This window comes from Motacilla alba, chromosome 21 (assembly GCF_015832195.1).
Source record: "Motacilla alba alba isolate MOTALB_02 chromosome 21, Motacilla_alba_V1.0_pri, whole genome shotgun sequence".
In the NCBI taxonomy this organism is placed as follows: Eukaryota; Metazoa; Chordata; class Aves; order Passeriformes; family Motacillidae; genus Motacilla; species Motacilla alba.
Window position 1 is genome coordinate 1442230 of NC_052036.1, and position 24285 is coordinate 1466514.

Genomic DNA, 24285 nt, shown 5'->3' on the forward strand with positions numbered 1-24285 from the left:
CACATCTCACCTCCACCAAAAAACCCCTCGAGGCCAAGCGATTCCACTCAAACCACACCAGATTGGGACAAAAACATTAAAAAAAAAAAGCTGTGAAATCCATTTTTCTCCTCACATCCCAGCTCTGAAAGCAGATGGAGGGGTGGGGCTAAAAGGAGACAACTGAAACCCAGAAAATTGTCAAAATTCAGCAGAAATAATTTCTCCTCTCTGCGAGGTTCTGGAGCAGGGAGTCCCAGCTGGTTCCTTCCACCTCGAGCTGAGCTTCTTCCTGGGATTCCCACTCCAGCAGTGCTCGAGGAATACAATAAAAATTAATTATTAAAACAGCAGGATAAAAAAAAAATCAGCTGCCAGGGCACTGAAATATTTTTAGCTGATTGCTGGAATTTAGAACAACAGAAACGGAGTAATGGAGCTCCTCTGGCAGGAGCTGTGGGGCCTGGCCTTGGCTTTGAGGGATGGAGGCTTCCAGGTGCCCCTCAGCCAAAAATCCAGGGGTTTGGGGGAAGTTTTTTGGGTGAGAAAATTGAATTATGTGGATTTTCTTCCGGTCACTTCATCCTGGAATTTCCTGGGGGAAGTTTTGAGTGGAAAGAGCCCTGGGATGTGAGGCCTGCGGGGCCTGGCCTTGGCTTTGAGGGATGGAGGCTTCCCAGCACCCCTCAGCCAAAATCCAGGGGATTTTGGGGGAGTTTTTGGTGAGAAAATAAGACTTTCCTTTGGGTCACTTCATCCTGGAGCTTTTTGGGGTTTTATAGTGTAGGGAAGTCTGGCAAGTTTGGAAGTTATTCCCTACGAGGTTTCCTGCAGGCCTGAGCAGGCTCTGGGCCACTTTTTTGGTGAAAATGATCTCCCTGAAGCCCTTTTTGATAAGGATTTTATCCCTGAGGTGATAAAACCCTGCCTGCTTTGGATCAGGCAGCCTTCCCTCAGTGCTGAGCTGGGAAATTCAGATTTTCAGGGGAGAAATGGAAGTTTTGAGTGGAAAGAGAACAGGGAGAAGCCGTGGGGATAAGACAGAAAATGTCCAAGGTGCTTTCCCTGCGAACCCCACAGGATCTGGGATATTCCCAGGCAGATTTATGGGATCTCTGGCTCTCCATCCTCCTCAGGGAACAAACTTTGGAACACTCAGCAAGATTCATTTATTTCTATATATTAAATAAACGAGAGAATGGGAGTTAAAGGAGTGTGACACCTGTGCAAACAGCACAGGGCGCTCAGGATTTAGGGAACAAATTATCCGGGAATTTCGGGCAGGACGGGAGCACACAGGGCAGGATGCTGCCGTGGGTTGACACTTGCTCATCCCAGGAGGACACAGGGACACCTCCTGTGCCACATCCTCGGCCGGCAGGTGGTTAAACTTCACCCTGGGATCAGCAGCTCGCATGGGTCACACAAGGAAAATTTTTTTTTTAGGGCCATCAAGTGAAACCGAGGGGATTTTTTTAGGGCCATCAAGTGAAACTGAGGGTATTTTTTAGGGCCATCAAGTGAAACTAAGGGTATTTTTTAGGGCCATCGAGTGAAACAGCCTCGTAAAGCGCCCCTGGGGGCCGGCTGATTTATGGAGGGCACAAACAACATCCCTCCCTCGGTGCCACTTAACTTTTCATTTTCTATCTGCCCTAATTGCGGGGACGTGCGGGGAAACCCCCTGCAGCCCCCGGGGAGCCGGGCCAGGAGGTCACAGGGAAAGGGCTGATTTTAAAGCTGTTTTCCAGCCATTCCAGGGTTCCACGGGTGGCTCTGTCACGGCTCAGTGTCCCCAGTGCGAGCCACCCCCGTGCCCAGGGATGGACCCGTGGGGTCCCTGCGGAGCAGGACCAGCCCCGCCTCAGTTTCCCCGTGGGGAAAAACAGGGAGCATCTTTGGGGTGGAACTGGGGGTGACAGGGAGGGAAATGCCGGGGTGCCACCTCGGGGGTGCAGGATGGAGAGAGGACAGCCCAGAGCAGGGCTGGGGACAGCTGCCACTCAGAGCGGGGGTGACAGGGAGGGACAAACCCTCCCTTTGGGCATCTCGGGGGTGCAGAACAGAGTGAGGGACACCCCGGGACGGGGCTGGGGACAGCTGCCACTCAGAGTGGGGGTGACAGGGAGGCACAGACCCCCACTTTGGGCATCTTGGGGGTGCAGAACAGAGTGAGGGACACACCGGGGCAGAGCTGGGGACAGCTGCCACCGCCGGTGAGGGGGTGGCGGGGCCGGCTGCGGTCCCTACACCTTTAAAAGTCTCCTCACGTTGCGGCGCTGATTATCCATTAACCGAGGCTCCCTTTCCTGGGGGCGGCGTTCGCACCGAGCGCTGCCAGCAGGGCGGGCGGCCGCGCTGCCTTCCTCCCTTCCTTTCTCCCTCCCTCCCTCTTCTCCCCCCTAACCCCCGCTCCCTCCTTATCAGCAATTCAGATTGCATGCAAATCTGCGCGCTTTCTTCCAGCAGGGCCACGGCAGCGAGCGCCGAGCGCCTTCCAGATCTCCTCCTCCTCCTCCTCCTCCTCCTCCTCCTCCTCCTCCTCTCCTCCTGGGATTTTCCTCCTTCTCCCCTCCCCTCCGTCCCTCCCTCCTCTCTTTCTTTCCTCCTTTTCACCTCCCTGGAACAAAAGTGGCCCTTTCGGCTGCGCCAGCGCTGCCTGCGAGCGGGGCCGCTTTGTCTGCCGGGGTCACCGGCACCGCCACCGCGCCGCCACCGCCGCCGCCACCATGGGGACCCCGCGGGCGGCCGGTGGCCGGGCGCTGCCGGCGCTGGCAGGGATGGTGGCACTGCTGCTGGCAGCGGCGTTGGCCAGCTGCCCCGAGCGGGAGCTGGAGCGCAGGGAGGAGGAGGCCAACGTGGTGCTGACGGGCACGGTGGAGGAGATCATGAACGTGGACCCGGTGCACCACACCTACTCGTGCAAGGTAAAACCGCGCGGGGAACTTTCGCCCCGTGCGGTCTGGGCCGGGATCGGGGCTTTTCAGAAGGCTGGGGAGAGGCTCCGGCTGCTGTGCGGCCGGGGGGGGGGGGGGGATCTCCAGAGGTTGCTTTTTATGGGCATTTCCCTCTTGGGCTTTGGCGTGATGCGGAGCTGCCTCCCAACTTTGCTGGGAGCCTCTCCTGTTGACTTTAGCAGCATCTCGAGTTCCTGCAGCCCGAGCTATTGTTTAACCACCAACCTGGCCTCGGGCTCTGGGGATTTTTTATCTCCCCCCGAAGCGGAGGGACGCTCAAGTCCCGAGCAACCTGAAATCCCATCCGCCCGCTTGACAGAAAACGTGCCGGATGCCTTAACCCTTGCCGGGGCAGGGATCTCGCTTGCAAGGACACGCTCTTCCCTCGCCTTTCCCTCTTCTCCCCGTTCCCCTTCTCCTGCTAAGAACCCCGCTTCTGCTCGGTGCCCAGCAGGGCCGGGGGCGATGCTTTGCTGGCGGGGAGGAAGGTGAACTTTGCCGCGGAGCTCTGGAGCATCCCCCGAGCATCCCCCGAGCATCCCCCAGCCCCTGCCCGCCCAGCTGGGGCCCGGTGCCCGCTCCCAGCGCCCCCCGACCCATCTGCACCTCGCAGCCCCCCCGGGCGAGGGCCGGCACCGTCTGTTTGCAGAGTGTCTGGCACATCCTGGGTGCTCCGCCAGCATTAATGAGCTGTGCCCGTGGGGCACAGATGGATGTGGCCACCTGAGGCCGGCGCGAGGTGGCCACGGGAGGTGGCCCAGTGGCGCTGGTGGCGAGGCAGAAATGCCAGGGCGTGAGGAATAAATCTCTTTTATTTTTTTTTTTCCCCACTGCGGGCTCACAGCGAGGTGTCTGCCTGGCAGAAAATCATCCTGCAGCAGCAGGGCAGGACTCTGGGCCAGGGAAAGCTGGGATGAGGGAAAGCTGGGATGGGGGAAAAGCTGGGATGGGGGGAAAGCTGGGATAGGGAAAAGCTGGGATGGGGGGAAAGCTGGGATAGGGAAAAGATGGGATGGGGGAAAGCTGGGATGAGGAAAAGCTGGGATAAGGAAAAGCAGCTCTGCCTTTGCAAGGTGCAATCCAGCCCCAGCTGGGGCAGCCAGCAGTGGGATGGGGCTGCCCGCCGTGGCTTTCTGGGAAGCACAGTCTGAATTCCTTACACTGGGAAGGGAATCTCTTCCCTGCCTTTCCCTGAGTGTTGCCCGGGAGAGGTTTGTCCTGCTTGCTCTGGAGTTTGGGGTTTTGCTCCTGCCCGTTCCTGCTCTCCAAAGAGCACAGGAGGGCCAGGACGGGTTCCTGAGAGATCATTCCAGCCCTGGAGTCGAGTAAAAGTGAAAGCAGGAAAGCTTTCATCCCATCCCATCCCATCATCCCGTCCTGGCAGCGCTGTGACATTCGGGAATCTTCACTGGACGGCGGTTCCCCGTCCCTTTCCCTGCCCATCAGCCCGTCCTGTGTCGTTTTTAGTGGCGTTCCGTGGTGTCTTTGCAGGGAAAAGCAGCTTTGGAGCGGGATTTGGGGTGTCCCGAGGAGTCGGGAGCAGATAAATCTCCTGTCACTGCAGTGGCTCGGGGATGTGCAGCTTTGCAGCAGCTCTTGGCTCATCGCCCTCCTCAGATCGCCCAAAGTCTTGGAATTGGAATCGTGTGGGTTTGCCATGCCTGCAGTTTGTTTTGGTTTGGTTTGTTTTGTTTTTAACCTAAATTCCAGCAGCACTTCGGGATTAAACCTGACCGCCGGCTCCCGCTGTCCTTGCGCTGCCCCCGGGGGGAGCTGGGAGAAATCCAGGATCCCGTGCCGAGCAAATTCCTGCCCCAATTCCTCCTGCCCTGCCCTCGCCGCTCCCCAGACCCCGCCGTTATCTCCCGCCAGCCTCTTCCTTATCTGCAGAGCACGGGGGAGCTCCCGCACCCAGAAATCCCGAGGATGGCCGGAGCTGGGTGGTCCTGGAGGGAAGCGGGCACGCGGGGATCTGTGAATTCCGTGTGGGGCATTGTTCTTGCCAGCCCGGCTCCGAACCCTCCCAGCTGAGCGCTCCGGTAGGCGCAGATAAGCACCCGGAGAAACGGGAACTTAACGTTGGATAAACACCCCGAAATAGCTGCCAGCCGAGCCCGGGCTGCCAGCGCGGCTGTGGGGACGAGGAGCAGCCTGACAGAACTCCCAAAAAGTGGCCGCTGTGCCCTTCTTCCGAGGGGTTTGGCATTCCTGAGCGCAGTTTGTGACTTCTGCCCGGAGCCGCTGCTGCTGCTGGCATTGTCCCTTCCTGCTGCTGGCATTGTCCCTTCCTGCTGCTGGCATTGTCCCTTCCTGCTGCTGGCATTGTCCCCTCCTGCTCCGGCCCCCTGAAGGGCCTTTTTCTGGGCTGTCCCCATGGTTGGGGAGGCAGCTGCTATTTATAGGGTGAGTCCAGGTTCTGTGAGCGCCGGAGGAAGTGTGGACAAGGATGTGGATCCTGTTCCGGACAATGGAGCAGGGATTTTGGGGGGGTTTTGGGGGAATTGCTGGGTCCTGGGGAAGGGGCAGGGAAAAGGCACAGAGACAAAAAAAAGGGAGGGGGAAGGGTTGGAAGCAGAGCTGATCCTGGCTTTTGGCTCTCAAAATTCCCAAAAATTCGTGGAAACAACTGATCCTGGCTCTTATCTCCCAAAATTCTCAAAATTTCATGGAAGCAGAGCTGATCCTGGCTTTTATCTCCCAAAACTCTCAAAATTTCGTGGAAGCAGAGCTGATCCTGGCTTTTAACTCCCAAAATTTCCTGGTGACCCCCTTTCGGTGCTTCCCATCCCGAGTGACAGCTCCTCCAGAGGGGGCTTTGCTCCGGCTTCCCACCTGGCTTTACACACCCTGGCGTTTCCCGCGGCGTTTTCCCTGGCAGGAATGTTCCTGTACAGGTGCTCCCCTTTCCCTATTCGCCATGCACCCCCCCGGCATGTTGGAAAACCCTTTTATTTTGGGGATTTTTAGCTTCCTCCCTGCCTTTAAAACACACCCGCGCCTGGATAAAGTTGCGGCTGCTCCTCCTGTGCCTCCGCGGAGCTTTGAGACCCCCTAAAAATCCAAAATTCTCTGTTCTCCCTGGGGAAACGGGGCGCTGCAGGGCAGGGTCCTGCTCCGAACAGGTCCCAGCCCCATTTTTTCTGCCTCCCTTCCTTTTCCCCCCCGATGCTCGCTGCCGCCGGTGAGTCAGCGGTGACAAAGTCTTAATTGCGCCGCGCTGATGAAGGGGATGCCCCGCAGGTAATTGCCGGGCTCCGGAGCCTCGCGCATCCATTCATTAGGGCGGGGAGGAGCCCGCCGGACTCTGATGTTTCCGTGGCCTGGCTCGGAGCTGCCTGAGCGCCCCAGCCACGCCAATTAACGCCAACCCCCATCTGCTGCGGAGCTGGGGGAGAATCCAGCTTTTCCCCGCTCAAAAACCAAAAAAAAACCAAACCCCGAGCTGTGGAAATGCCCCGCACGCTTTGGGAGCCGCCTCGGGCTGTGTTTTCTGCTGCTGCGGGAGGGTTGGTTTTTTTCCCCTATTTTTCCTGCTTTGGCTGGCTGGGTTTTTGCCCTGCCGTGCTGCTCGCCTCCTCCGGAGCCTGCCCCGGGGCTGCGGGAGGTGCGGCTGCGGGAGGTGTCTGGGCTTGACTGCGGGGAGAGAGCAGCTCGGGGCCGGGCAGGAGGCAGGAGGAGCGGCTGGGGCGGCGGCAGGGTTTGTGCCAGCAGGGTTTGCCAGAGCAGGGTTTGTGAGAGCAGGGTTTGTGCGAGCCGGGCTCGCTGAGCCCTCCACACCTTCCCCCGGCTCACCTGGGCGCTGGGGGTGCCGCGGTTCCCCTGCGGCCAGGGCAGGGAGGCTCTTCCCGGCTCCTTCAGGGAGTCCTGGAACGGGTTTGGGGTCGGGAGAAGGAGCAGAGTGCGACTGTTGTCCCTGCAAAAATCCCACTGGCAATCCTTGGCAGCAGCCGGGGAAATTCCAGTGTCCCAGCAGCCTCTGGGGGAAGGAAATGTCCTGGTCTCCATCCTGGACCTCTCCATCCCGAACCTAAACCTCTCCATCCTGAACTTCTCCATCCTAAACCTAAACTTCTCCGTCCTGAACCCAAACCTCTCCGTCCTAAAACCTCTCCATCCTAAACCTGAACTTCTCCATCCCAAACTTCTCCATCCTAAAACCTCTGCATCCTAAACCCCAGCCTCTGCATCCTAAACCTCTGCATCCTAGACCTCTCCATAAATTCTACTTTTATAATTCTATTTTAATCTCTATTTTTACAATTCTCTATTTTCCTATTTCCACATTTCGCAGCTTTGGGGTGGCTCAGCCCCGGGGTACCCCCACCTTTGCTGCTGTGGGAACGCGTGGCTGAGCTCTCCATGCCCTTTTAAAATTCCACTTCAATAAATCTATTTTTATAATTCTACTTTTATAATTCTATTTTTAAACTCTATTTTTACAATTCTCTATTCTTCTGTTTTCTCATTTTGCAGCTTTGGGGTGGCTCAGCCCCCGGGTACCCCACCTTTGCTGCTGCAGCACAAATCCATGTGGGAACGTGTGGCTGAGCTCTCCATGTCCTTTTTAAATTCTACTTTTATATTTCTATTTTAATCTCTATTTTTTACAATTCTCTATTTTCCCTATTTTCACATTTCAGAGCTTTGGGGTGGCTGAGCCCCCGGGGTACCCCACCTTTGTGTGGGAACGCGTGGCTGAGCTCTCCACGCCCTTTTAAAATTCCACTTTAATAAATCTACTTTTATAATTCTACTTTTATAATTCTATTTTTAATCTCTATTTTTTACAATTCTCTATTTTCCTATTTTCACATTTCAGAGCTTTGGGGTGGCTCAGCCCCCGGGGTACCCCACCTTTGTGTGGGAACGGTGGCTGAGCTCTCCACGCCCTGTGTAAATTCTCCTTTAATAATTCTATTTTTATAATTCTATTTTTAATCTCTATTTTTTACAATTCTATATTTTTCCTATTTTCACATTTCGCAGCTTTGGGGTGGCTCAGCCCCGGGGTACCCCCACCTTTGCTGCTGTGGGAACGCGTGGCTGAGCTCTCCACGCTCTTTTTAAATTCTACTTTAATAATTCTATTTTAATAGAATTATTATTCTCTATTTTTTCTCTATTTTTTGTTCTCTATTTTTTACAATTCTATATTTTTCCTATTTTCCCATTTCGGAGCTTTGGGGTGGCTCAGCCCCCAGGGTACCCCCACCTTTGCTGCTGTGGGAACACATGGCTGAGCTCTCCACTCCCTGTGTATATTCTGCTTTTATAATTCTCCTTTAATAATTCTATTTTTATAATTCTATTTTTAATCTCTATTTTTACAATTCTCTATTTTCCTATTTTCTCATTTCGCAGCTTTGGGGTGGCTCAGCCCCGGGGTACCCCACCTTTGCTGCTGTGGGAACACGTGGCTGAGCTCTCCACGCCTGGCAGCAGCCGAGGCACGCAGCGCTGCAGAGCAGCTGCCCCGGCCCCGATTGCACCTGGGCTGCTCCTGCAGCTCGGCCGTGCTCGGGCAGGCCAGGCTGCAGCTTTCGGGACCATAATTGGGGTGATTTATTGCTTTTTTTGCAGCCGGGGAGCTCAGCCCCCCCCTCCCCAAGCCCGGGGTCCTGCTCCGAATATTTCACCAGCAGGAGAAAGTGTGAGGGGGAGATAAACTCCTAAACTCACTCCTAAACTCACTCCTAAACTCGAAGGGGAGATAAACTCCTAAACTCACTCCTAAACTCACTCCTAAACTCACTTCACCTTGATTGGTGCCTGCAGGGCACAGAGCCGAGTTTGTTCCCTTTTCCTGCTCGGCAGGTGAGCAGGAGGCTCAGGCCTGTGGCTGCTGTGGCCACAGGGAACGTGGGAATGACCCCGTGCCGTCCTGCCAGGGACGCTCTGGAGGAGTTTGGCTCCGGCTCAGCCTGGACTTTGAAGCTTTTTCAGTCGGAGCTGAAATTCTGGAGTTCAGGCTGCAAAAAAAAAAAAAAAAATAAAAATCAACCTCAGAGATTGATCAGGGATCAGAGGATTCGCGTTCCCCGCGGCCCCCAGCGAGGCTTCCCCCCCCTGGTTTGAGCTCTGCAGCCTCAGATCTGGGCTGGAGGCGCTCGGGGAGGAATTTGGGAAAGTTTCTGTGCCTGAACGGCCCCTCGGATTTGGGGGGACACCTGAAGGGCCACCGGGGCACGGGCGGAAAACTGGGAATGGTTCCTGCTCCAGGGGGATGGAAGCTGTCTGGCAGGGCCACCAGCAGCCCAGGGAGGGGAAAGAGGAGCCCAGGGAGAGAAAATTGGAGCCCAGGGAGAGAAAATTGGAGCCCAGGGAGAGAAAATTGGAGCCCAGAGATGGAAAAGAGGAGCCCAGAGAGGGAAAATGTGAGCCCAGGGAGGGAAAAGAGGCCAAAAAAGGAGAAGAGGAGTCCACGGAGGGAAAATGGGAGCCCAGAGAGGGAAAACTGGAGCCCAGGGAGAGAAAAGAGGAGCCCAGAAGGGAAAATGGGAGCCCAGGGAGGGGAAAGAGGAGGCCAAAGAGGGAAAATGGGAGCCCAGGGAGTGAAAATGGGAGCCCAGGGAGGGGAAAGAGGAGCCCAGGGAGCAAAACAGGATTCCCCAGAACACCGCAGCCTGGTGACCTCTCCCGTCCCCGTGCCAGGTGCGGGTCTGGCGCTACCTGAAGGGCAAGGACATCGTCACCCACGAGATCCTGCTGGACGGGGGCAACAAGGTGGTGATCGGGGGCTTCGGGGACCCGCTGATCTGTGACAACCAGGTGGCCACGGGGGACACGCGCATCTTCTTCGTCAACCCCGCGCCGCAGGCGCTGTGGCCCGCGCACCGCAACGAGCTCATGCTCAACTCCAGCCTGATGCGCATCACGCTGCGCAACCTGGAGGAGGTGGAGCACTGCGTGGAAGGTGAGGGTGTTCTCGGGTGTTTTTGTGGGTTTTTTAGGGGTTTTTGTGGGGTTTTTGTGGGATTCCCAGCCCCTGAATGGGCAGCTGCTCCTGCGTGAGGTGCATCACGCTGCGCAGCCTGGAGGAGGTGGAGCACTGAGTGGAAGGTGAGGGCGTTCTCAGGTGTTTTTGTGGGTTTTTTAGGGGTTTTTGTGGGGGTTTTTTGGGGTTCACAGCCCCTGAATGGGCAGCTGCTCCTGCCTGATGCGCATCACGCTGCGCAACCTGGAGGAGGTGGAAGGTGAGGACATTCTGGGGTTCTTGTAAGGGTTTTTTTTTGGTTTTTTTGGGGTTTTGGGGTTTTTTTTGTGGGGGTTTTGTGGGGTTCCCAGCCCCTGGATGGGCAGGGGTGGTGGTTGAGGGGTGTCGTGCTGGTTCGTGTGTGTTTTTGGTGATGGTGGCACTGATTTTGGGGTTAGTGGGTGATGTTAGTGGGTGATTTAGGATCCCTGCCCTGCCCCATCCCTGTTTCCCCCAAGCCCCAGGGTCATTTCCCTCCCTCCCTGTGGCAGAAATGTGAAACATCCCCGGGCTGGTGGCAGGAGCTGAGAGGCTCCGTTTGTTGAGCAAATTCCTGTGGAATTTTAATCTGGAGTGGGAGGCTGGGACATCCTGCAGCACTTCCTGCAGGATCAGCTCCCGAGGCTACCAGGCCATTCCTCCTGCCCAGGAGCCCTGGCCTGACCAGTTTCTCTTCTCCCAGTAGCCCTGACCAGTTTCTCTTCTCCCAGTAGCCCTGACCAGTTTCTCTTCTCCCAGTAGCCCTGACCAGTTTCTCTTCTCCCAGTAGCCCTGACCAGTTTCTCTTTGCCCAGTAGCCCTGACCAGTTTCTCTTTGCCCAGTAGCCCTGACCAGTCTTTGCCCAGCAGCTCTGGCCTAACCAGTTTCTCCCTGACCAAAAGGTTGGCCCTGGACTGGCCAATCTTTTCCCAGCAGCCCTGAACATTTCCCCCTGCCCAGGATCCCTGGCCTGCCCAGTTTCTCTTTTCCCAGTAGCCCTGACCAGTTTTTGCCCAGTAGCTCTGGCCTAACCAGTTTCTTCCTGCCCAGTAGCCCTGGACTGGTCACTTTTTCTCTGTCCAGCAGCCCTGGACTGGTCAGTCCCTGTCCAGTTTCTCTTTTCCCAGTGGCCCTGTCCAGTTTCTCCCAGTAGCCCTGTCCAGTTTCTCTTTTCCCAGTAGCCCTGACCAGTTTCTCTTTTCCCAGTAGCCCTGTCCAGTTTCTCCCAGTAGCCCTGTCCAGTTTCTCTTTTCCCAGTAACCCTGTCCAGTTTCTCCCAGTAGCCCTGTCCAGTTTCTCTTTTCCCAGTAGCCCTGTCCAGTTTCTCCTCTCCCAGTAGCCCTGTCCAGTTTCTCCTCTCCCAGTGGCCCTGTCCAGTTTCTCTTTTCCCAGTAGCCCTGTCCAGTTTCTCTTCTCCCAGTAGCCCTGACCAGTTTCTCCCTGCCCAGATCCCTGCCCCAGCTGTGTTCCCATGCCCTGTCCTGGCACAGATCCTGCCCTGCCAGCCTGGAATTCCAGCTATGCATCCCTGGGATGCAGGGCAGCCTCCCCTTGGGCCCCTGCCAGCAGCTGCGGGCACTTCCCGGGAATCTGGGCAGCGCCAGGGCTCGGGAGGTGCCGCTGCTGCTGCTCCAGGGAATTTGGGCACTTTCCAGGGCTGTGAGGGGGAAATCGGGATTATCATCGGTGCCTCAGTTCCGGGGAGCTCGGGGAATTTCAAGGGATGCAGCAGGAATTTTGGGGAGGTGCCACTGCTGCCTGCTCCAGGGAATTTGGGCAATTTCCAGGGGTGTGAGAGGATTAACAGGATTATCACGGGTGCCTCAGTTCCAGGGAATTTGGGGAATTTCCAGGGGTGTGAGGGGAGTATTGGGGAGCCCCGCTGGTGACTTTTCCAGGGAATTTGGGCAGTGTCCAGGGATGGGAGGAGATTATCAGGGGGGCACCGTTGGTGCCTCAGTTCCAGGGAATTTGGGCAATGCCAGAGCTCATGGAATGCTCTGGGGGGAAAACTGGGGAGACACTGCTGGTGCCTCTTCCGGGGAATTTGGGCCATTCCCAGAGGTGTGAGGGGAATATTGAATATTGGGGAGCTCTTGGTGCCTCTTCCAGGGAATTTGGGCCATTCCCAGAGGTGTGAGGGGAATATTGGGGAGCTCTTGGTGCCTCTTCCATGGAATTCAGGCCATTCCCAGAGTTGTGAGTGGGATATTGAGGAGCCCCATTGGTGCCTCTTCCAGGGAATTTTGGGAATTTCCAGGGGTGTGAGTGGGATATTGGGGAGCCCCATTGGTGCCTCTTCCATGGAATTCGGGCAATTTCCAGGGATGCAAGAGGAATTTTGGGGAGGTGCCGCTGCTGCCTGCTCCAGGGAATTCGGGCCATTCCCAGAGTTGTGAGGGGAATATTGAGGAGCCCCATTGGTGCCTCTTGGAGGGAATTTTGGGAATTTCCAGGGATGTGAGTGGGATATTGGGGAGCTCTTGGTGCCTCTTGGAGGGAATTTGGGGAATTTCCAGGGGTGTGAGTGGGATATTGGGGAGCCCCATTGGTGCCTCTTCCAGGGAATTCGGGCAATTTCCAGGGATGCAAGAGGAATTTTGGGGAGGTGCCACTGGTGCCCTTTCCAGGGAATTCGGGGAATTTCCAGGGGTGTGAGTGGGATAATGAGGAGCCCCATTGGTGCCTCTTCCATGGAATTTTGTGAATATCCAGGGGTGTGAGTGGGATATTGGGGAGCCCCACTGCTGCCTGCTCCAGGGAATTTGGGCAATTCCCAGGGCTGTGAGGGGAATGTCAGGAAGGCCCCACGGTGCCTCAGTTCCAGGGAATTCGGGCAGTGCCAGAGCCCTCCAAGGGACGCACGGGGAATACTGGGGAGGCACCTGCCTTGCCCAGAGCAGCTTTTCCAGGCTGGTTTTCCCCCCGTGCTGGAGCCTGGGCTCTGCTGCTGTGCTGGGGGTGGAGAGCAGCTGTGCCGTGGTTTTTCCGTGGCGCTGGGGCAGCCGTGCCCTCCATGGAAATGGAATTCTTTCCACTCCATCTCCCGGATGTGTCCCGTGGCGAGCTTTGTTTGGTGTTTTTATCTCCCGTGGCCCAGCTTTGTTTTGGAGCTGCTCAGGGAACATCAAAGGCTGGATTTTCCCACCCACTCACTCAGGAAAACACTGGGGGCTGGGCTGGGTTTGGGTCCGGGGCTGATTTTTGGGTCCAGGGCTGTTTGTTCTGGGTCCAGGGCTGGTTTTTTGGGTTCAGAGCTGGTTTTTTTGGGTCCAGGGCTGTTTTTTGGGGTTCAGAGCTGGGTTTTTTGGGGTCCAGGGCTGGTTTTTTTGGGTCCAGGGCTGTTTTTTTGGGTTCAGAGCTGGTTGTTCTGGGTCCAGGGCTGGTTTTTGTTTTTTTTGGGTCCAGGGCTGTTTTTTTGGTTCCAGAGCTGTTTGTTCTGGGTCCAGGGCTGGTATTTTTGGGTCCAGGGCTGGTATTTTTGGGTCCAGGGCTGGTTTTTTTTGGGTCCAGGGCTGATTTTTGGGTCCAGGGCTGTTTTTTTTGGGTTCAGAGCTGTTTTTTTGGGTCCAGGGCTGGTATTTTTGGGTCCAAGGCTGGTTTTTAGTGCAGAGCTGCTTTAATTCAGAACACATCCCAAGCCTGCTGCTCTTTTCCTGCCTCGGACAGACAGACCCAGGTTCCTGCTCTGCTTCCCCAGGAGGGGGAAGGAGCTGGAATTTCCCTGCTGCTGGAGTGGGATGAAGCTTTTTTTTGGGATGCAGCACCAGGAACCTGTCAGGGTTTCACATCCAAACGTTTGGAAACAACAGGATTCTTCCGCTTGGAAGTGATGGATAAAAACTGCTGGGAGGTTTGGGAGGGGTTTGCTCTGCTTCAGATTGGGCACTGCTGCCAAATTCCCTTTGAACTCTGCTCCCAAAGCTTCTCCTGCCCAGCTGATCCCCTCTGTGCTGCTGTGGCTGATGGGAGCCCCGGGGCTCGGCGCTGCTGGCCAGGCCCCAGTTCCCAGGCACTGAGGCAATCCGCAGAAGAAATCCCAGCTGGAATTGTTTTTCCGTTCCTCCCAGACATCCCCAGCCCTGCTCAGCCCCTGCACTTGTCCCCTCTGTGCCCACGGGAGCCTTTTCCAGCCTCTGGAGCTGCCTGGCTCCCTCAGCAGTGTCCCTGCCTGTGGGTTTGGGGTTCGGGGGTGGATGGTGGGGCTCCCTCTGCGCTCCCTGCAGCCCAGCCCCTCCTTTTCCACGGAGCTTTGTCCTTCAGGCTGGGCTTTTCCAGCCTGGGGAAAGGAGGAACCCGAAAGGGGAGAGGGAAGAGGGGCTTTAGGAGGGTGAGGGACATTCCTGCAGCAGCAGCCTGTGGATTGACCCTCCTCCTCCTCAGGAGCATCCCGCTGCCCAGGGCACTGGGAGCACTGGGAGCACTGGGGAAAGGAGGAACCCGGAAAGGGAAGAGGGCATTTAGGAGGGGTGAGGACATTCCTGCTGCAGCCTGTGGATTGTCCCTCCTCCTCCTCCTCCTCCTCCTCCTCCTCCTCCTCCTCCTCCTCCTCAGGAGCATCCCATGGGCGCATCCCGCTGCCCGGGGCACTGGGAGCACTGGGGAAAGGGAAGAGGGGCTTTAGGAGGGGGAGGGACATTCCTGCTGCTGCACCCTGTGGATTGTCCCTCCTCCTCCTCATCCTCTCCTCCTCCTCCTCCTCCTCAGGAGCATCCCATGGGCGCATCCCGCTGCCCGGAGCACTGGGAGCACTGGGAGCACTGGGAGCACTGGGAGCACTGGGAGCACGGGGCTCTGCTGTTTCCTGTGCAGCAGCAGCAGCAGTGTGTTGACAGCCTCGCTCCATCCCCGGGGGGAGGATTTGGGACATTCCAGCCCCTCCAGGCGTGGGAACCCTTTGGAGAAGCTCTGGATCCGTCCCGGTGAAGGGAAGCAGCAGAGGGGGGCTGGAGCTGCTGCTCTGGGGACCCTGGGGGACCCTCCGGCCGCCACATCTGTGGTGATAAGAGGAGGACCCGGCTCCAAATCCAGAGTCCTGCTTTCCACACTCAGCCCGTGCCTTTTGCTCCATTTTCCAGCAGGGATTTTTTTCCTGAGAGCTCTGAAGCCTGACCCCGTGCCCTGGGATCTGCAGGACAGACACTTCCCAGCTGTCTGTCTGTCTGTCTGTCTGTCCAGAGGGCTCCCAGGGGGTGGCCCTGTCAGGAGAAGGCTGGAATGTGGCCCCAGGAGCTGTGACCTGGGAATGGCCTGGGGGAGCTCAGGGTGCTGATCCTGGAATCCAGGCTGTGGGTGGTGTGGGGAAAGTCACATCTCAGCTCTGGAATGGGTGGAGAATGGATAAAGAATGGATAAAAAATGGATGAAAAACAGATAAAAATGGATAATTGGCTCTGCTGGGCCATTCCAGCTACACCATAACAAGGAGGTCAGACCTCAGTTCCTCAGGGAGCTCCTCGTTCCCCTGCAGTGGGGAAATTTAGGTTGGATATTGGGAAGAAGTGTGTCACAGAAAGGTGATAAAGCTCTGGAATGGCTGCCCGGGGAGGTGCTGGAGTCCCCATCCCTGGGTGTGTTTGACACAGCCTGGATGTGGCACTGGGTGCCAGGGTTGAGTTCAGGGGTTGGGGCAGGCTTGGACTTGGTGGTCTTTAAGGCCTCTCCCACCCTGGGGATTCTGTGAGCTCTGTGGATTCTGTGAGCTCTGTGGATTCTGGGATTCTGTGGATTCTGGGATTCTGGGATTCTTTGATTCTGTGGATTCTGGGATTCTGGGATTCTTTGATTCTGTGGATTCTGTGATTTTGGGATTCCATGATTCTGTGGATTCTGGGATTCTGTGGATTCTGGGATTCTGTGGATTCTGGGAATTCTTTGATTCTGGGATTCTGTGGGTTCTGTGAATTCTGTGATTCTTTGATTCTGTGGATTCTGTGGATCCTGTGAATTTTGTGATCCTGTGAATTCTGTGGATTCTGTGAATTCTGGGATTCTGTGGATCTGTGAATTCTGGGATTCTGTGGATCTGTGAATTCTGTGGATTCTGGGATTCTGTGACTCTCTGAATTCTGTGATCCTGAGGATTCTGTGACTCTGTGGATTCTGTGGATCTGTGAATTCTGTGATTCTTTGATTCTGTGATCCTGAGGATTCTGTGAATTCTGTGATCCTGAGGATTCTGTGGATCCTGTGAATTCTGGGATTCTTTGATTCTGTGATCCTGTGGATTCTGTGGATTCTGGGATTCTGTGATCCTGTGGATTCTGTGATCCTGAGGACTCTGTGACTGTGATCCCGTGAGCTCCTGCTGGCCCTGCTGCGCGTCCCTGCACGGGGGGGGTGTGCCCCGGGATGCTCCTGGGGAGCAGCCAGGTGGCTCTGGTGGCTCTGGGGTCCCTGTCTCTCCCTCCCTCCCTGGCAGGCACATTCCCGGGCCCTGACTTCAAAGGCTGTTGGTGGATAACAGAGCCCGGCAGCCTTGGCAACCCTGGCACAGCCCTGGCAGCAGCTGCTGCCCCTCCGGCCCCCCTGCTTTGGGACAGGAGCCCTTCCCTGCTCCTGCTGGGCCCCCGCTGCCCCCTGGCCTCGGCTTTTGGGGGTGGACCCCCCTGCTCTGGGGGGCTGCAGCTTTTGGGGTGACCCCCCGCTCTGGGGGCTGCAGCTTTTGGGGTGACCCCCGCTCTGGGGGCTGCAGCTTTTGGGGTGACCCCCCGCTCTGGGGGCTGCAGCTTTTGGGGCTGATTCTCAGGGGAAATGTAGGAATTTTCTGGGTGAATCTCTGGGGGTAAATGCAGGGTTTTTTGGGGTTAATCTCTGGGGGCTGCAGCTTTTTGGGGTGAATCTCTGCAAGGAATTGCAGTTTTTTGGGGTGAATCTCTGGGGGGAATTGCATTTTTTTGGGGGGGGTGAATATCTGGAAGAAGCAGCTTTTGGGGGTGAATCTCTTCCCTGAGGGGCTGCAGCTTTTTGGGGGTGAATCTCTGGGGGGAAATGCAGGATTCTTAGGGTTTATTTTTTGGGGGGAAATGTAGGGGTTTTGGGGTGAATCTCTAGGGGGAAATGCAGTTTTTTTGGGGTGAATCTCTGGGGGGAAATTCAGGGTTTTTGGGGTGAATTTCTGGGGGAAAACGCCGGGATTTTGGGGTGAATCTTTACCCTAGGGGGCTGCAAATTAATTGGGTGACCCCCTGATCTATGAGGCTGCAGATTTTCGGGGTGAGTCTCTGGGGGTGCAGCTTTTTTTGGGGGGGGGGAATTTCTACAGGGTGAGCTGGAGCTTTTTTGGGGGAAATCTCTTCCCTGAGGTGCTGCACCTTTTTTGGGGGGAATCTCTGCTCTAGAGGGGAGGGGGCTGCAGCATTTTTGGGGTGAGGGTCCAGCTCCTGTCCATGCCCAGCAGAACCACGCTGCCCGGGCAGGAGCAGGGCTGGGATTTTTTTCCTGAGCAGGATTTTCCCTGGTGTGATCCAGCTGTTTTCCCTGTGTTTTTTTTTTTCCATGTGCTGCCCCGTCCCTGGTGGATTGTGGATTAATCATCAGGTAAGAACATCGTTCCTCTTCTCTTTGGGATGGAAAGTGGGGCGGGAAAAGCCACGCCGGGATGGTTTGTGCGGTTCCTGAGGTTGTGTGGTGGGATTCCTTGGATCTGCCTCTTCTTGGAGCTCCCTGGGCAGGTGGCACGGGGGGGACAGGATAAAACCCCTCTGTCCTCATTACAGGAGCGTGGATAAAAAAATTCCCTGGCAAAAGGGAACCTCAGGGGTGTGCTGGAAAGGGAGGTGTGGACTCCCCGCCCAGCATTCCCTGAGAATTCCCTCCTGGAAAACAAACCCCACGTGGCGTTGGGATTTATGGAGCCTGCTCCAAATCCTCGGGGTCACTTGGTCAAGTGGGGTAAATTGGGAGGGCTTTGCCCGAGGGTGTGACAGTTAATTAACTCCAGGCTCCCTGGGAAACCCGAGCCCGTCCCGGCAGCCTCTGGAGGGCTGGAAGTGGCTGGGAAGCAGCTGGGAAGCAGAGGGTGCTCCCAGAAAAGGGTTTGGTGGCATTTTAAGAGCACTGAAAGCAGCTCTGGCCTTTATTTTTCCTGGCTTTTTTTAATGCTGTATGATGGTTTCCTTGGGTCATTCCTCGGGTCATTCCTTGCTTATTCCTGAGGTCGTTCCTGAGGTCATTCCTGAGGTCATTCCTGAGGTCATTCCTCAGATTGTTCCTCAGTTGTTCCTGAGGTTATTCCTGAGGTTGTTCCTCAGTTGTTCCTGGGGTTATTCCTCAGTTATTCCTCAGTTGTTCCTGAGGTTATTCCTGAAGTTATTCCTCGGTTATTCCTGAGGTTATTCCTCAGTTGTTCCTGAGGTTATTCCTCAGTTGTTCCTGAGGTTATTCCTGAGGTTATTCCTCAGTTGTTCCTGAGGTTGTTCCTTAGGTTATTCCTCAGTCATTCCTCAGGGTCAGGGAGGATGGGATGCGAAGCAGGAATAGCTGGGGATGAGGGATTTTGGGAATCCCACCCCACAATTCCTGAGAGGAAGAGGATGAGGGGCTGCAGCCCTGGATCAGAGCAAGATCCCATTATCCTGGGAATGCTGGGGTGCTGGGAAATGCTGGATCCATCATCCTGGGAATGCTGGGGTGCTGGGAAATGCTGGATCCATCATCCTGGGAATGCAGGGAAATGCTGGATCCATCATCCTGGGAATGCAGGGATGCTGGATCCCGTTGTCCTGGGAATGCAGGGAAAGGCTGGATCCATCATCCTGGGAATGCAGGGATGCTGGATCCCGTTGTCCTGGGAATGCAGGGAAAGGCTGGATCCCGTTGTCCTGGGAATGCAGGGAAAGGCTGGATCCCGTTGTCCTGGGAATGCAGGGAAATGCTGGATCCTGTTGGCCTGGGAATGCAGGGAAATGCTGGATCCATCATCCTGGGAATGCAGGGATGCTGGATCCTGTTGGCCTGGGAATGCAGGGAAATGCTGGATGCCGTTGTCCTGGGAATGCAGGGAAATGCTGGATCCCGTTGTCCTGGGAATGCAGGGAAAGGCTGGATCCATCATCCTGGGAATGCAGGGATGCTGGATCCCGTTGTCCTGGGAATGCAGGGGTGCAGGATCCTCAGTGGGCTGGAGGAGGCGGAGCTGCAGGATTGCTGCTGGAGCCAGGAGGGGATGGAGGAGCAGGCTGATGGAGAGGGATGCAGGATGCTAGTTTGGGGTCTCCACGAAACAATTCCAAGGGAATTTCCTCTGGAGGTGAATCCTGGGCAGGGAGGCAGCTGCCCCACGTGGGCCTCTGGCAGTGGCAGTTCTCCGAAGGGAAAGGGAATGAATTTTTAATGGAATCTTGAAAGACTTTAAATTTTCATGCTCCGTCAATTATTCAGGACGGCGGAAAAAGCAACTTTAAAGCAAAGGAAGAGGGGAGGCCGCTCGGATTCCTGGGGGGAATTGCATCTGGGGACCTTGCAGGGAAATGGGGACATTGGAAAGGCTCTGCTGCTGGCCAGGAGGGAGTTTGGGAAGTTGGGATGCACTGCCCGGGGCGGGGCGAAGGGGCTGGGTCATGCTGGGAATGTGGGCTCAGAATTCCCGCTGGGAGCTGATCCCGATCAGTTTCAGCATCACCACGGCTCTGCCAGCAGCAGGAGAAGGGGAATGGTGGAGGGGCAGGGATGAATCCCCGGCTGGGGCATCATTCCCAGCTCCTGCCCTGGGAACGGAAGGGTTTTGTAGGGATCCTGGAGCCCACCCATGGTCCCTGTGGGATAACCCATCCTGTGGGATCCAGGCTGGGAATGTGGGCTCAGAATTCCCTGGGGAGCTGATCCAGGAGGGATTTGGGGGTGTCCATGCTGGAATGGTGGAGCAGGGATCATTCCCAGCTCCTGCCCTGGGGAAGGGAAGGGTTTTTTAGGGATTCTGGAGCCCATCCATGGCTCTGTCTCTTTGGGATCAGGGCTGGCTCACAGAATTCCCTGGGGAGCTGATCCAGGAGGGATTTGGGAGTCCCCATGCTGGAATCCATGGTCTCCATCCTGGATCATTCCCAGCTCCTGCCCTGGGAAGGGAAGGGGGGTTTGGGGATCCTGGAGCCCATCCATGGCTCTGTCTCTTTGGGATCAGGGCTGGGAATGTGAGCTCAGAATTCCCTGGGGAGCTGATCCAGGAGGGATTTGGGGGGTGTCCATGCTGGGAATGGTGGAGCAGGGATCGTTCCCAGCTCCTGCCCTGGGAAGGGAAGGGTTTTTGGGGATCCTGGAGCCCGCCCTTGCCCGCGGCACAGCTTTTCCTGGGCCCGGGCTGGCCGGTGTCCCGCGTCCCCATCTGTGTGCGGGGCTGTCCCCAGCAGGCTGCCGCGGCCTGGCCTCCCCGCGCGGGTGCCCCCGCGCTGCTCGGGGGGCTCGGCAGCCACAAACGGGGCTTTGATTGCTGCTCCGGGAGCTGCCAGCCCTGGCTCCCTTCCCAGAAAACAGCGCCGGCCTCCAACACAAGCGCCTTTGTGCTTCCAGCGCCGGGGGCCTGCGCTGGGGACAGGGGACAGGGGACACCGCCCGCCGCAGGGGACACCCGAGGAGGAGCCCCAGGAGCCCCGCTGGCCCTGCCTGCGCTGCCCCCACCAAAAATCAAGCGGTTGTGGCTTCTCCTTTGAGCCGCCATCGCCGCGTCCCCAGCCGGGGGGGGTGACAGGCGCGTTGTCCCCAGCAAAGGCGGCTTTGTCCCCAGGGCTGCGGCAGGGGACCGGGCCCCCCAGAGCTGGCACTGTGCCCTGCCCAGGCCTGGGGTCCCGTCCTGCTGTTGGGGAGTGGCGCTGGGGACAGGGTTGTGACAGAGTGACGGTGACACAAGGCTGGTGCAGCTCTGTGTCCCCCCGGCGCGGTGCTGTCCCTCAGGGGGATTCTGGAGGGGTTTTGGGATGCAGGAGCTGCTCCCCGGGATTTTCTGTCTGTAATCACCCCCCAGAGCCCTCAGCGGGGCTGGGGGACAGCTCAGCCCCACGGAGGGGATGGGGACAGCAGGGTGGCTCCGCTCTGCTCCCCGAGGAGGGATCAAATCCCGCGCTGCTGGGGAGAATCGTGAGAGATCCGTGCCGTAAATTGGGAATTCTGTGGCGGTGTCACGTGGAGGACTGGGAATTCAGCCCGAGAACAAAGAGGTGATTTAGGGAGCAGGTGGAAAATCGCACCTGGCGTGGGAAACTTGTGCAGCACAGGGGGAGATTGGCTCTGGGTGCCACGGGCCCTTGGGAAGGTCCTGGATCCCATCCAGACCCTGCAAACTCTGACTCCTGCCTTGGTTTGGGTCTCCCTGCTCTGAGCCTGTTCCCTGCCAGGACCTGCCTGCTCTGAGCTCTTGGATCCAGGCCTGTAAGCCAAGGGAAACCTTGGAACCTGGGATGGGTCAGGGATGCCTGGAGCTGCTGCCACATCCCTGGAGTGCCCTGAGCTGTGGGGAAGGAGCTCCTGGCGTGTCCCAGGCTGTGGGGAAGGAGCTGCTGGCGTGTCCCAGGTTGTGGGGAAGGAGCTGCTGGAGTGTCCCAGGCTGTGGGGAAGGAGCTGCTGGCGTGTCCCAGGCTGTGGGGAAGGAGCTGCTGGCGTGTCCCGTGCCTGTTTCCCCCTCTGGAAGCCGGGAGGGTGCCAGGGCTGAGCTGTGAGCCCATTTCACGACTCATTTGGCCGCGCTGAGGCAGGAAAGTGGGATTCAGGCGGGGTTTTTCCAGCCTAATCTGCCGGGATGGTTTCAGATCCCTCAGCCTGCTGCCAGCCCCGCCTGGATAAACTTTCCCTGCCTTCAATCCCAAACGTTTGTGCAGCACAAACTCTGCCTGCAGGGGTTGTTTTTTCCCCTTGTCCCGACCCACGGCGGCTCCTTCCGAGTGTTTTTGGTGGTGGTGGCAGAGAGGGGAAACCTCAAATCCTCTCGAAGCAATTACTGCTAATGAGACACTTCCTACACATCTGGTTTCAATCCTGGCAGCCTTTCGGGGACTTGCAGAGCTGGGGAAGGGAGGAAGGTGGGGCAGTCCCGGCCTCTTCCTCTCCCTCTGTCCCTGCCTGGCTCTGGGGATGCTCCTGAGCTCCCATCCCCTCTCCCAATCCCAAAATCTCAGCTCTGCAGGGAGGCAGGCCCGGTGTTTGGTGCCGATGTGCTGTAATGTGCCTAATTAGTGTGTCACTAACAAAAGCCTGCCCCGGACTTCAGAAAATCCCTCAATTCCTTGCCAGGCTCGAGGAAAAGGGGAGAAACTCCCCGAGGGATTGCAAGGTGAAATTGCTGGGAGCTGCCTGTGCCTGTCCTGACTTTTCCCATCCCCTTGTCCTGGTCCTGGGCGCTCCCAGGTGCCCAATCCCATTCCCTGGAAGGCAGCAGCTTCCCCTGCTCGGGGTGATTGGGAGAAGCACCCCTGCCCTGCCCGTGGTCGGGTTGAAGCCGCTTCCAGAGCCTCCTTTCCAGGCTGGGATCTCAGGATTCCCAGGAGCAGCGTGCCCGGCTGAGCTTTGCCCCCGGGATAAACCCCGGCAGTGACTCAGGAGCAGCTCCGGGGTGGCTTGGCCGGGCCACACGTGGCTTGCCAGCAGTGCCACTCGCCCCAGACGCCAGCCGTGAGTCAAAGGCACCTCCCGGCTGCCTGGGGAGGGAAGGGCGGCTTTGTTCCGGCACCATCCTCCCGCCCCGGGAGAATTCCCCGCTCCTTCTGCCCGGGGAAACTTCCCTCTGACCTTGGGACGGAGCCTCCCGCCCTCCTTTCGGGTTTTGTTTTGTTCAATCTGCACTAAAACACACGGTCTCTCCCTCTCTGCTGGACGTTCAGAGCTGCCCCGCGGAGCCGCAGCTCCCTGGAGGGGACAAAGCCAGGGCAGTCCTGAGGAGCTGAAGGGAGGGTCGGGCTCGGCTCAGCTGCACTTTCCTTCTGGAAATCAGAGGGGAACGTGTGAGCCCTGCTGGGCCGGGGGGGTCTCTGGGGCACAGGGGCTGTGGGATGGCTGGGAATTGTGTGGGAAGGGGCTGGGGTGTCTGTCTGGAGCCAGGGGTGGATGTGGCCGAGCACAGGAGAGGCCTGGAGTCTCCAGGAGTCTCCAGGAGTCATCCAGGAGTCATCCTTGGCTTGTGGCTCCACGGGGTCGAGTGTCCAGTGTGGCTGTGGGGTCTCTGAGGGACAGGAGGCCGTGGAGAGGACAGGAATTGTGTGGGAAGAGGCTGGAGTGTCCATCTGAGCTATGGGTGGATGTGGCCGAGCACAGGAGCAGTCTGGTGTCCCCGTGAGTGACCCTTGGCTCGTGGTCAATTGTCCAGTGTGGCTGTGGGGTTGCTAAGAAACAGGAGGCCGTGGAGAGGACAGGAATTGTGTGGGAAGGGGCTGGAGTGTCCATCTGAGCCGTGGGTGGATGTGGCCGAGCACTCCAAGTGTTCTGGTGTCCCCATGAGTGACCCTTGGCTCGTGGTCAAGTGTCCAGTGTGGCTGTGGGGTCTCTGAGGGACAGGAGGCCATGGAGAGGACAGGAATTGTGTGGGAAGGGGCTGGAGTGTCCATCTGAGCCGTGGGTGGATGTAGCCGAGCACTCCAAGTGTTCTGGTGTCCCCATGAGTGACCCTTGGCTCGCGGTCAAGCGTCCGGTGTGGCCGAGGGGCGCCCAGGGCCCTTTGAACCCTTGTGGGATCACGTTCCCCAGCCCCCAGCAGCTCTGGCAGCCCCCCGACCCCGTTCCCCGTGTCCCCCCGTTCCACCGGGGCGGGTTTGGGCTGTGGCCCTCGCGTCCCCTCCGCGCTCAGAGCTGCCCTTCCCATTCCCGGGGAGCTCTGGGGCTGCTGGGCAGCTCCAGCTCCTCTGTCCTGCATTTCCCACCCTGGATTCCCCCTTGCTCAGAGCGGGAGGTGGCACTGACGTTTGTCACCGAGCCCTGGGAGGTGGCACTGACACTTTGCCACCACAGCCCGGTGGGACATGCCCTGGGGGAAGTTTGGGAATGCCCAGGGACAGAGCTGTGTCCCCCTGGCACAGCTCCTCCCCGCTGGCCTTGGGCACGTGTCACTTGTCTTGTGTCACTTGTCCCGGGCACATCCGGGCTGCCCTCAGGGGTGTGGTGGCATGCCAGGGGACACCAGGGAGTGCCAGGGGTGGTGGCAGCAGCTCCTGTGCCAGGCACAGGGGTGACGAGCTCCGGGAGCGTGGCCCTCATGTGGCACCGGGCACTGTGCCACTGTCCCCGAGGTGACAGTCAGAGCTGACACCCCCCCAGCAAACAGGAATGTCCCCAAAACCCCTGGCAGCCAGCCCTGCTGTGTCCCTCCTTGTCCCCCTGGTGTCCCCTGGGATGCCACCCCAGCCCTGGGGACATTTCCTGCCCGCCAGGGGTGAAGTGCTCTCCTGGAGCAGCCCTGGCTGCTGGAAGTGCCCAGGGCC

At 57.6% G+C, this 24285-nt stretch overlaps 1 protein-coding gene across 1 annotated transcript in view; it reads left to right on the forward strand.

Annotated features, from left to right (window-relative positions):
• Nucleotides 1-2502: 2502 nt before the first annotated feature.
• AGRN (agrin) overlaps nucleotides 2503-24285 on the forward strand; it is a 56659-nt gene continuing 34876 nt past the window's right edge. Inside the window, exons 1-2 of the mRNA XM_038160116.1 lie at nucleotides 2503-2906; nucleotides 9588-9849. Of these exons, the coding sequence (XP_038016044.1) occupies nucleotides 2709-2906; nucleotides 9588-9849 (460 nt within the window). The 5' untranslated portion in view covers nucleotides 2503-2708. The remainder of the gene's footprint in view (nucleotides 2907-9587; nucleotides 9850-24285) is intronic.